The sequence below is a fragment of the Anthonomus grandis genome, chromosome 4, assembly GCF_022605725.1.
Source record: "Anthonomus grandis grandis chromosome 4, icAntGran1.3, whole genome shotgun sequence".
NCBI lineage: Eukaryota > Metazoa > Arthropoda > Insecta > Coleoptera > Curculionidae > Anthonomus > Anthonomus grandis.
Genome location: NC_065549.1, coordinates 9,168,204 through 9,180,097, shown reverse-complemented (window position 1 = coordinate 9,180,097; position 11,894 = coordinate 9,168,204). Strand labels below are relative to the sequence as shown.

The window sequence follows — 11,894 nt, the reverse complement described above, 5'->3', positions numbered from 1 at the left end:
CCTTGAAATTTAATTTTTCTGTAACTGAAAACGTAACTGAACCCCCTACAGACGAAAGAGCATTTCATTACGATCGTCAATGAGATTTGCATCTAAGATGGGTTAATGAGCCACGCAAATAAAACTAAAGTAAATGCTTTTAACCCTAAGGTGAAGCAAAGTTAGAGCAAACTGTAGGAGTAAAAGCAATTGCTTTAATATGAATAATGGAAACTGTATACTTGCAAGCAAATGCTTCATAAAAACTCATATCCAAAATATTGGAGATTAGCAGGTAAATTTGGCATGTTTATAACTGCAGTTTATGCAGTTGTTACTTTATGTCGTCATCCGAAGATCATGTTGCTCGTGCTTGTAAATCAAATTAGCAAACATCCAGTGATCCTTAAGATGTCACACTCCTGTATTTAAGATAATAACTAAAACTTAAAAAAAAAATAAAAAATATCAAGGCACGATTAAAAAAAAAAGAATGTAAAGAAAACGGATAATAGACCTATTAAACTTCTCCCATGGGAAAAACTTTATATATATATACAGGCACACGGACAGTAGAAGTAGAAGAGACTGTGTCCGTATGGAGCTACGTGAAAAAATAGCCATGGTTACTACATCTTTGGTACTACCTCCACGCCAACAGTGGGCACCAACTGTACTATCAGGAAAAACCGAGGAAGCTCAACAGTTGTTAAACCTGAAACTACAGCTCTGAGTTTCTCCCTCCATTACAGCCTAAACCGGCTTAAAATGTAATTTTTCTTACGTATCTGGACTCCCTACATAGGAGAGTCAGTAAGAAATTCATTACAATCGTCCATGAATTTTGCATCTGAGATTTACGATCATTCATTACGATTGTCCAAAATACCTATTATCATATCAAAATAATGGTTCAAAATTCGACGTTCCATTCTACCCCCTCCTCCTTTTCGCGGTGTAATTAAAAAAAAACTAAAACTTCAATAGTGCCCTAAAAATAAGAATTTTGTATTCTTCATGCCGATGAAAATCGTAGCTGCAAGAATTAATTATTTAATGAATAAAACACACCAACACTCTTCTACTGCTTTATTACCCTTTAATATTGGCCATATAATAATTTCAACTTATTAGAAATAATATTAAAATTAAAATTCCAAAAAAAAGAACATCAAATAAAATAAATGTTAAAAAACAAATACAATTAAAACTTGCCTAAGCGATTAATTCAAAGAGGTTGATGTAAGTAAAGCGACTCCTCTCTCGTAAAAACTATGCGGATCCTGCCCCGGTGCGATATTCAGATCTACGGTGTAAAGCAGTTCGGTCCTGGTCGAGTTCAGATAAACTGCCAGGGACAATTTGCTTCCCGACGGCTTTTCATCCGCAGTTCGTACCCATCGAAGCAGAGTAATCGCTAAATCGGACATTATGCTCGAGGTGAGCAGAAGTTGATTGTTTTTGCACTGGGCTCCTTGCAGTTTTAAACCTAAAATTGATAAAATATATGAAGAAAAACTCCACAAAACAATTTGTAAAAAGTACCTGTAACAGCGAAACAATCATGCGGAATGTTGGATGTATCGTGGGTGTCTATAATAGTGACGTCTAAGTGTAATTCTTCTAGGGACCAACTATTTGCTTGGGCCACGCATTGTCTTGTGGCAGTTATCCAAGCTTCTGGGTTTAGTAGACCTCCTAACCATACTGGGAAACTCTGGAAATGTCAAGTTTTTTTTGTTATATTTATCAGGGAGCAAGAAATAATTAAGCTACATCTTTTTTGATTATACCCCAAAAAATAGATTATACACACATCAATTAAACAAAAATTTAAAAATTATTAAATTGTTTTATGATAAGAAACTTTTGTAAATTTCTTTTGTCATAAGTAAAAGAAGAAGCCCGCAGTCTTCTTTAAGATTTTGTAAGCGTCTATTCGGATTACATATACATCCCTAGGTAAGTTAAATAATTTTTATAATATTTCAAATGTCGGCAGAAAAGGGAAAGGAGAAGAGGTTTTTTGAATTTGCTTTATTCAAAAAATCTCTCTACGACTATGCGATGAAATACAATTTTACCTAAAGATAAAAATTGAAGTTTTACTATAAGCAAAATGCTTCGAAACATTAACAATTGCCATGGCACATTTAAACAGGCGTAAATCTACAAAGTTTAGGAATGGCCAACATTTTATTACAATATCAATCAAGTTGAACATAGCTTTCCCAATGTCAGCAATGTAAGAAATCGAAAAAAAAACGACTTTTTGATGAGAAACCTTTAATTATTCAGAAAAAAATTTGAAAGTGAGCTTTCAATTCTTGAAGCTGTGGTCGGTGCTCTTTCTGAGAGATTCGATTAATTGCATAGTTATACGTACGACTTTAATTTTTTAAGCAATTTTAAAACTATGTCAAAGGTAGACCTACAAAAGAATTGCTAGAAACTAGAAAAAAATTAATTGAACTTTATAACAAGATAAATACATGTATGATAGTAAATTTTATTTATACAGGGTGCGGCATAACTGTCTCCCTATTTTTAACCTTCCCTCGTAATGCCGTGCGGCGTCGCAGAATAGTGGGGGTACCGCCACTAAGAGCCGTATGGGAAACAGTTTTGTTTAAACATGTTTTAGTCTGAAGCATCATGTCTGAAGCAACGCACAGCGCGCATTCTCCGTGGAAGTGTACCTCCGCGAAAATCGGTCAGTTATTGCTGCGCAACGAGCGTTCCGGACCTAAAATCAATTGTGTTGTGGGTCAAGAACTTCAGAGATACTGGATCTGTTATCAAAAAAGGATGTGGACGGCCACAATCAGCTCGGACACCCGAAAACATCGAGACTGTGAGACGCTCATTTTTACGGTCACCTAGACGTTCTGAACGGAGACACGCAGCTGCCCTTCGTTTATCTGACCGCACTGTGCGAAGAATTCTTCACAAGGAGCTTCATTTCCATACAAGATGGTTCTGGCACAGGAATAATCAGAACGTAATTGGAACAATCGACGTGCTGCATGTGAAATTATGCTTCAAAATTTACCTCAGGGCGCAGTTTTTTTTAGTGACGAGGCACATTTTTACTTGTCTGGCTGGGTAAACAAGCAAAACTTTCGGTATTGGGCCGCTGATAATCCGAGAGAGATACACGAGAAGCCTCTACATAGTGAGAAAGTGACAGTTTGGTGCGCCGTGTCTAAAATGGGGATATTCGGCCCTTACTTCTTTGAAGAAGAAAATCACGCTGTTACTGTCAATTCGGAACGCTATATAGCGATGATTCACAATATTTTCGCCCCAGCCTTTGCAGGACTCAATGTGCAAGATGCCTGGTTTCAGCAAGATGGGGCAACACCTCACACATATCGAGCTTCAATGCAAGTATTGAGAGAAATGTTCCCCGGACGTTTGCTCTCCCTGAGAGGCGATATTTCTTGGCCTGCACGCTCGCCCGACCTAACGCCCTGCGACTTCTTTCTGTGGTCTTCAGCTTTTCTGTGGCCTTCAGCTTTTAGGCCTTCGACCTAAAAGCTGAAGTCTTCAAACATCGTCCAACGACTATTAGACAACTAAAGGATGCAATCCGCCTGGAAATTCGCAGAATACCCCACGAAATGCTTGCAAGAGTTATGCGAAACTTCAGAAGTTGCTTGCACCAGTGCTTCGATAATGGTGGACGGCACTTGCCAGATATTCTCTTCAAAACCACATACGACAAAAATGTTTTAGTTGTACTTTTAAAATAAAAAATAAAATCTTTGTATTTCAAATAACATTTCTTTTATTAAGCCTTAAAAACAGGGAAACAATTATGCCGCACCCGGTACATTATCAATAAATGTGTCACTAGTTGATATGATATCACTAGTTGATATCATGTCATATAATAACATGACTTAAATGCTGATTTTCCAAATATTGCGATTGCATTACAAATAATTCTGATTCTTCCGGTCACTGTAAGAAGTAGGAAGCGGTAATTTTCGAAATTAAAATTCATAAAAGATTGACAACATTAAGTCAAGAAAGGGTAAGCAATTTGGCGCTAATTTCTATACAAAATCTTAGATATATTTGGTTAAAAATTTTGCGAATTCAAAAGCCAGAAAAGTTGAATTTTTGTAAAGGACTTACAAAAATAAGAACGTAGGTGCCCAGAAAAAAAAAACAAATATAAAAAACACATATCCACAATAAGGTGCAAGCTATAAGTTCAGCTCTTGACTAACAATATTTTTTAAGCTTGTATTTAATGAACGAAAATCAAAAAGTGGCAAAACTAAGCTTATTGGAAATAAACTATTGTATCTAATAACGAGACTGCACGAGAAGCAATCTTAGTGTCGGTCCTCCATATTTAACGAATTAAGATTACTCAAAAAATTTAAGGCTTCTTAATCTTTCATATTAAGATTAAAAATCAGACGGATACCTGAGTTTTGAATTCTTTGCAAGTCATTCTTTGACTGCAAATCAAGACATGCTCCATAAACTATATTTGTATTGATACTGTGAGAAAGAATGACTGACAAATCCATTTATTTAAAATATATTCTTTAAATATAATTGCTTTAATTGAATAATGGACTTGGAACAATTTTTCCTACGTTTTTTAAATCTAAGACTAGTTTCAAACAACAGACCCAATTTTTTAGACTCTCTTTACTGTTGGGATGTTATCAGCAGCTATTTTGAGTTCAAAATTGTGTCTGGGCCATTAACTATTTAGACCAAAGAACATAACTACTGACTTAGATGGTAGTATTTTTAAACCGTTTAAATAAATAATCTTTAAAGAAATTGACCGTCGAATTTGAAACAAAAAAAGAACGTTTTAAATTAACAAAATATTCGCAAATATAATATAGATCCCGGGCGTGGAAATTATAATCCATTGCACTATTATTTAAAAAATAATTAAGGAACACTATGTCACACAACTTTCGATACCCAGAAATGCCTTAATGGATTAAGCGGACTTTTTCTAATTGAAATGAGAAACTTATATATAAATATTTGATTCAATAAAAGACAAAAAGCTGACAAGATAATATTTTTTAAATCGTTTTATCTCAAATCACCTTTTTTATTTTGGGTATCGATCGAGTATCACGTAGTAGGGTGAAATTTAAAAAATGCGAACCTCACATCTTTCGTTTTTTGGAAAACTTTAAAATATTTTGGGAACCAAATTTCCTCGCAGCGAAAAACCTGTGCAAAACACAAATTTTTTGGTACCTATGGCACCCTCTCACTTTTGCAATGTTGATCCTAGCAATATTATCCAATAAGATAATTTGTAGAGCATTTTAGGCTCTAAAATCTCTGTTCAAAAAGTTTTCCCCTGAAACTTACGGTTTTCAAGAAAACTTAAATCTAAAAATATTTGGAGAGTCTTGTGTTTGCAAGCTTCCCAAAATAAGTGTTAATATCAGTTTTGCCAAAACTAACCTTTTTTTAAGCTTGATTGACGTACATATTAGGTTATTTTATTGAGAAAAATGAATTATTAATGATTTAAAACTACTAAAATAAAGTTACCTGTAACTCCTTAGCTCCGGATGTTGACACAACTTGAGATATTTGCTGAAGTTGCTTGACCCGTTGGCTGAAGTCGGTAATCCACTGAATAACCGTGCACCCTTTAGGTACAGTATAGCGATGCCAGTTGGCCGGAATAATACCACGTACAAGCTCGGCAAGCATGGTCCGGTGATAATTAGTCTGTTTCTTTTCTCCCTAAAGCACAATTTAACCTTATATAATTATTTATTCATCTACTAGTGTCAACACGTAAAATACTATACATATGATCTCAATTCATTCGGTCAGTCTCCACTGATTTGTATTTTCACTTTCTTACCTGACAAATCAAAAGGACATCGTTCAAATCGTGAATAACGTCAATCAGTAGCCTCGAAGCGGAATTTACTTCCCTCTCGAAGTACCTGTACAGCGGATCTTTTATATTTTCAACGGTTCTTCTTAAAGTTTGCAACGATTTGGGTAATAATTGTAACCAGGTTAGGGCGGAGTTGTGCAATGTTTTCATCCATGACGGTCTGCCGTCTATTTGGGCGTTGGGATCTGTCGGTGAAGATTCGTCGACCTAAGAAAAAGCGTGTTTATTAAACCCAGTTAAACGTTTTATGCGAGTTTTGTCTACCTTATAAGCTAGTTCGTCATCGTCTTCCAACTGTTGCATTTTGAGTAGTTTACTGATCAAATCGGTACCTCTGGTGGTTAAAAGTACTTTTTCTGCGTTGTTGGGCAAGCCCAGCCAGGCAGGCGTTTGTCTGTCTGCCAGGCTTTCAATCCATTTTAAGAAATGATCCCTAGAAAGAGAGATAAGTTAATTTATTACAGTTGAGATTGTTATCATACTTGGGAACAATTAGAAGAAAAAATAATTGAAGTTTTGCCGGATGGAAGTACAAAACATATAAAAAAGCAAAACCTGAAAACGAGAGAACTGGAACTGTGACAAATCTATAAATAGGAAAATATTGAATACAACTGAAATATTATGTATGGCAATTTTTTTAGTAATGCATACTGTAAGTATTTAAATTATGTAATGATCTATGTAAGTCAAAAGCGGACTAGTCATCCTTCAAGTCTAATTATTGTTAGGAACTTTTTGCAAAAAATAGCGTTTGGTCTTCAACAAATCAAAAACTTTTTCACAATATTTCATAAGAAGAATATAGACAGAGCTCAATTAAGAAAAAAGCACAAAACTTCTTATTTTTATCATTTTCTCGTATTAAGGATTAAGAAGTGCGTATGCGTCTTACATTTGACTTTAAAATATTAAAATATAATGTAAAACTCATATTTTTAATATTTTTAATAATAATCGGCATTATTTCCCTTTTCAAGGTAGAGCACGAATATTTCGTGAGTATAAGCACTAGATGGCATCTTCAGAACGTCAGTTATTTCATGCAATATTACCTTGATATTATTCATCACGATTTTCAGGGTTTTTTGATGACACTTTTCAAGTCATTATTGACTTTTAAGTTTGACTTCTTTTGTGTCGATATATAATTTTTTTTAATGGGAAAAAATACTTTTTTTTCCGAGTTAAATGCAAATATATCTGTTATTGGCTAAAAATCTTGATGTATTAACTACGTTTTAAAAAATACAAATTTTGTTTCTTGGACAGAAACAAAAGGGGACTTGGGGGACAGAAATTACCTCTAAGTCAGAACGTTTTCAAGGTACCAAAAATGTTTCGATATAAAACTAATAATCATAAAACGCACTTTATATAACTAAACGCCTTTTAAGAATATTCCAAATAATTTAAGAAAATATTCTCAAGGAAAAAGAAAATGTTATGTGCAAAAATGTCTGCTAATGGCTAAAAATCTTGATGTGGCAATATACGTTTCAAAAACCTCAAATTTGACCAGATGGTCAAAACTGCCTTTAACTCAGAAAACTTTAGAGGTTCAAAAAACGTTCTCATATGAAAATGATGGGCATAAAACGCACTTTCTCTGAATGGAATTCTTTTAAAAATATTACGATTATTTCTTAAAAATATTTTTAGAAAAATGAAAATTTGCTAAGGAAATGAGAAAAAAGCAGTACCGCACCCAAAACTGACCTAACTTCCAAAATGTTTAACCTAGAACAACGTTTTCACTTTCAAATACATCCCCAGGAATCCCCTTATTTTGTAGGCAAAAATTATGGAAATATCTTAAGTGGTTCCCAAGTTATAGCCAAAAATGGCTGCTAATGGCTAAAAATCTTGATGTGGCAATATACGTTTTAAAAACACCAAATTTGGTAGCTCTTGGTAGGCAAAATTGCCTCTAACTCAGAATGTTTTTCTGCTACAAGTTCTGATGTGAAGCTGGTGGGCATAAAACGCACTTTTTTTACCTAAAAACCCTTTTAAGAATATTCCAATTATTTAATTAAAACATCTTAAAGAAAACTGAGAATTTGTTAGAAAAATTAAATAAAAACAGTACCTCAACCAAAACTGTCGAAATTGTTAACCAAGATTCCTGTTTTTACCTTCAAACCTGTCTGGTGCCAAAAATTATGGAAATATTTTAAGTGGATCCCAAGCTATGCCCAAAAATTTCTGGTAATGACTGAATATCTTGATGTTGGAATATAAGTTTTAAAAATTACAAATTTGGTGTTTTTTGAACCCTGGTGGACAAAATTGCCTCTAACTCAGAAAGTTTTTGAGGTAGAAAAAACGTTTCGATATGAAACTGATGGGCATAAAACGCACTTTTTTCGACTTAGACCTTTTTAAGAATATTCGTATCATTTCATGAAAAGATTATCAAGAAAAATCAAACTTGCTAAGAAGGTTAACAAAAAACAGTGCCTCAACCAAAACTGCCCTAACTTCCGAAATGTTTAACCTAGAATGACGTTTTTACCAGGTCCATCCTCAGGAATACCTTTACTTTGTGCAAATATCTAAAGGAGTTTCTAAGTTAGGTGCAAAAATTTCTCAAATCACTAAAAATCCTGATGTTGCTTGAAAAAATTAAAGTAGCTCTAATAGTTACAACTCCCGTCGAATTTTAATAGAAAATTGTGTGACTGACTAGGATGAAATATATTAATAATGTATAGAGGTCTTAAACCTACAGTCGTTCCAGATTAAAAAATAATTTTTCAAATGGAAAATTCGATTTTTGATGATGCCCAAAAAAGGCTAAAAATGTTATTATGTCTGAATTATAAAATAAATCCTAATACCATGCTTTAATGGTAAGTGAACAAAAATTACAAATATATACAAGGAAAATAAATACCGAAAGAATTCGTGCATTACACCTTAGATTTTACTTAAAAAAAAAACTTTTTAGTACCTTCTAGTTCCATCAGGCATAGTGATATGCCTATTTCCATTAGGTCCATTATCAATATTAGCCACCAAAGCGAAATCTCCCTCGAAGCTCTTCGATGTGAACAATTTATTGAGGAACGACTGCAATAACCTCTGATCGAAAGCGTTGTCGATTTTACCCCCGTAAATGGACTGTGAAAGGAGCGTTACCAGGGCGTCCCATGGCACTTTTTCGGGAGGTAAGTTGGTGCGGTTCTAAAAAAAACTTGTTTATCTTTTAAACTTTGTAGATAACTAACAAAACGAACCATTGCGGTGGTGTCTATCCAGGTGTCAAGAGTATCGCAGGCGACTCTCAAATCGGACTCGCTGAATTCGTAATGTTTGGCCCAACCGAGGGGACAGTATCTCAGTCTTTCTTGCACAATGGCATGGAACCAGGCAAGTAAAAAGTATAATCTGGCTCTTTCGTTTGGTGCTTTCATCATACGGCTAGCTGGAACCTAAAAAAATATATAATTTGAATAAAAAAATGAAGAATAAGCACAGTTATCACTTGTATGGGATTTATATTGCCACAATTAGTATTTGGACACATTCGGTGTAGTAAAATGTCCTGTTGGGTTATTAAGCAATGTCCAGGTTATTTCGAGTAAGTTGAATAAAAATAAAAACAAGCCAACAAATAATCCCTAATTTTTTTTTAATAGTTTTAGGTTGGTTAATTTGTAAAATCTATTGTTCGAGCTTTCTACTTTTGTTTTTAATTTAGTACGACTTACTGTGCTAAATGTCCTTAACAAATTCGCCCTGATGCCTGGTGGAGGTTCGAAAACGAATATTCTTCCGGCTCTCAGTAGATTAACGGGCAATTTGGGGTTAATTTCCATCGTGAGGAATAGCCTGAAGCTCGCGTGAGGTTGGAGAGAATGCAGCTTCTTTTCCAGCTGTACTAACCATTGAGGTGCTAAGTGGACATTCTTTAACATTACCCATCTGCAAGAGAGTGAAAAAATCATAATCAGATCAGGTAAAATATGAAAATATAAAAGTCTATAGTTTTCCTGTTTCCTGGCATACGGATTTTTTATGAAAATTCATTTTTACATAATATAAAATTATTTTTCTCGAAAACAGAAACCTTTTTTTACATATGTTTATATTTTTTTCATTAGCTAATATTTTTTTCAATAGCTAAATAATTGTAAATGCGTCATATGAACAAAATTTTATGCAAAAAAAGGATAAAATTAATGACTATTAAATTTTTTATGAAATTATTACTGTTGTTTAAAATCAGAATTTCAACTTTTTGGACATTTTATATAAATTTGGCTGCTTTTTTTGTGGATCAACAACGGCATTTTTATAAAAAATGTTTCTATGTTGGTTCTAATTCTTAATTGTGGAAGTTGTTTTTTTCCAATGACTTTTATTGTAAATAGCTCAGAAACTGTTGGGTTTATGGGCAAATAAGTACATAGCTAAATGATTGCTTCAGAGTCTTTCGAGCAAATTAATAAAAATAACTTTTTTTTCCTCTCAGAGTAAGGATTTATAAACTATGGACCACATTTTCCCTAAAAATTACAAAAATATAATTTTTTTTATGGTGTCTGTGGCATTTCGGTTCTTCATTGTGGCCTGAATCACCCTAAACTGATGTTTCTATAAAAAAAGCTGCTTAACTAATTTTTTCTTTGAAAATTGAATGAAAAAAAAAATATTTAGAATTTCCAGAAATTTCGACAACCAGATTTTTTCCTCAAAGTTCCTGGACTCATTTTTTTGCAATGGTCTTTTTGAACTTTTTTGATAATAAAATTATATTAAAAAATAAAAAAATATTTGAAATTTTCGTCAAGGTACTGGAACTTTCTCTTCAAACTTGCTCTTGGACTATTTTTTACAGTTGCATTTTTTTATTTATTTTTGAAAATTTTGACAGGAAGGTTGTGGAAATTTAAGGCAAGTATTCCTTAAATTTCCACAAACTTCTTTGAGTGACTAGAATTTTTAATTTCTTCCTTTAAGTTCCTGGACTAAGACAATTTAATTTGTTTTAATTTCTTTCAGTTATTACAATTTTGTCCCCAAAGCTCTTGGACTATTTTTTCTCAGAACGAAAAAAATCACTTGTCTGAAGATTTTTTTAGGAAATTTCGTTTTAGTCGAATTTTCTCTCCATAGCTCCTGGACTAAATTTTTGTTGCAATAGTATTTTTTTTCCAAAAATTTGACAACGCTAAAGAATGAATAACATTTCTACAAATTTATTTTAGCAAGTATTTTTTTTAAATTTTTCCCCAAAGCTCGTGGACTACATTGCCTTTACATAAATTTATTGGTAACGTTTTCAAAACTTTTCTTTAACAAAGCCCTGAAAATCAAAAATTCACTGAGCTGTTATCTATTGCCTATTGTTATTGTTTAGATTTCTTATGAAGTGTCTTAAACAGCGAATTAAAATTTAACTTTTATACTACTTGTGCTACTATTATAAAAGGTTAGCTGATGAGGTTAATTTACTTTTAATTTTTATCTTATTGTTATCTATTGGCTTACTGTCCGTTGATGAGTGAATAAATAAATAAATTTTCTCTGCCTTAACTCTCACACTATATATGTCCAATACATTACCCAATCACTTAAAACATACACCTACTACTAGACGAGTTTAAGCCTATTGTTGTATCCCAGAATATCCTTTTTGGCTTTCCAAAACATAATTGAGGCGTGCAATTTTTATCGTCTCTACTGTAGTAATTCAAAAAAATCATAAATAAAAACCTATTTTGGTCTAATTAAGGTAAATTGATAAATTGGGGATATGATCAATAAAAAATAATGTAAGCTACTACACTTAATTCCTACCTGCCAGTTTTACAAGCCATATTAATAGCCCTATCGGCTTGATTAAATCCTTCGGCGGAACCAATAGCGATACTCGAAATCGGTTTGTTTAATTCCGCGGCTAAATCATCGACACGGCCAGATGCGTCGAATCCTGGTACAGAGCAAAGTAGTACCGGCACATTGGCTGAAATTTGTTAAAAACATATTTTAATAT

General features: G+C 33.4%; 1 protein-coding gene across 3 annotated transcripts in view; it reads right to left on the bottom strand.

Annotated features, from left to right (window-relative positions):
* Positions 1–1,054: 1,054 nt before the first annotated feature.
* Positions 1,055–11,894, bottom strand: part of LOC126735153 (dynein heavy chain, cytoplasmic) — an 83,205-nt gene continuing 72,365 nt past the window's right edge. For all 3 annotated transcript variants that reach the window (XM_050439092.1, XM_050439093.1, XM_050439094.1), the window contains 9 exons: positions 11,699–11,864; positions 9,607–9,820; positions 9,133–9,327; positions 8,847–9,079; positions 6,155–6,323; positions 5,852–6,097; positions 5,530–5,727; positions 1,525–1,696; positions 1,055–1,468 (listed from right to left, as the gene is read on the bottom strand). In XM_050439092.1, the coding sequence (XP_050295049.1) occupies positions 1,203–1,468; positions 1,525–1,696; positions 5,530–5,727; positions 5,852–6,097; positions 6,155–6,323; positions 8,847–9,079; positions 9,133–9,327; positions 9,607–9,820; positions 11,699–11,864 (1,859 nt within the window). In that variant the 3' untranslated portion in view covers positions 1,055–1,202. The remainder of the gene's footprint in view (positions 1,469–1,524; positions 1,697–5,529; positions 5,728–5,851; positions 6,098–6,154; positions 6,324–8,846; positions 9,080–9,132; positions 9,328–9,606; positions 9,821–11,698; positions 11,865–11,894) is intronic.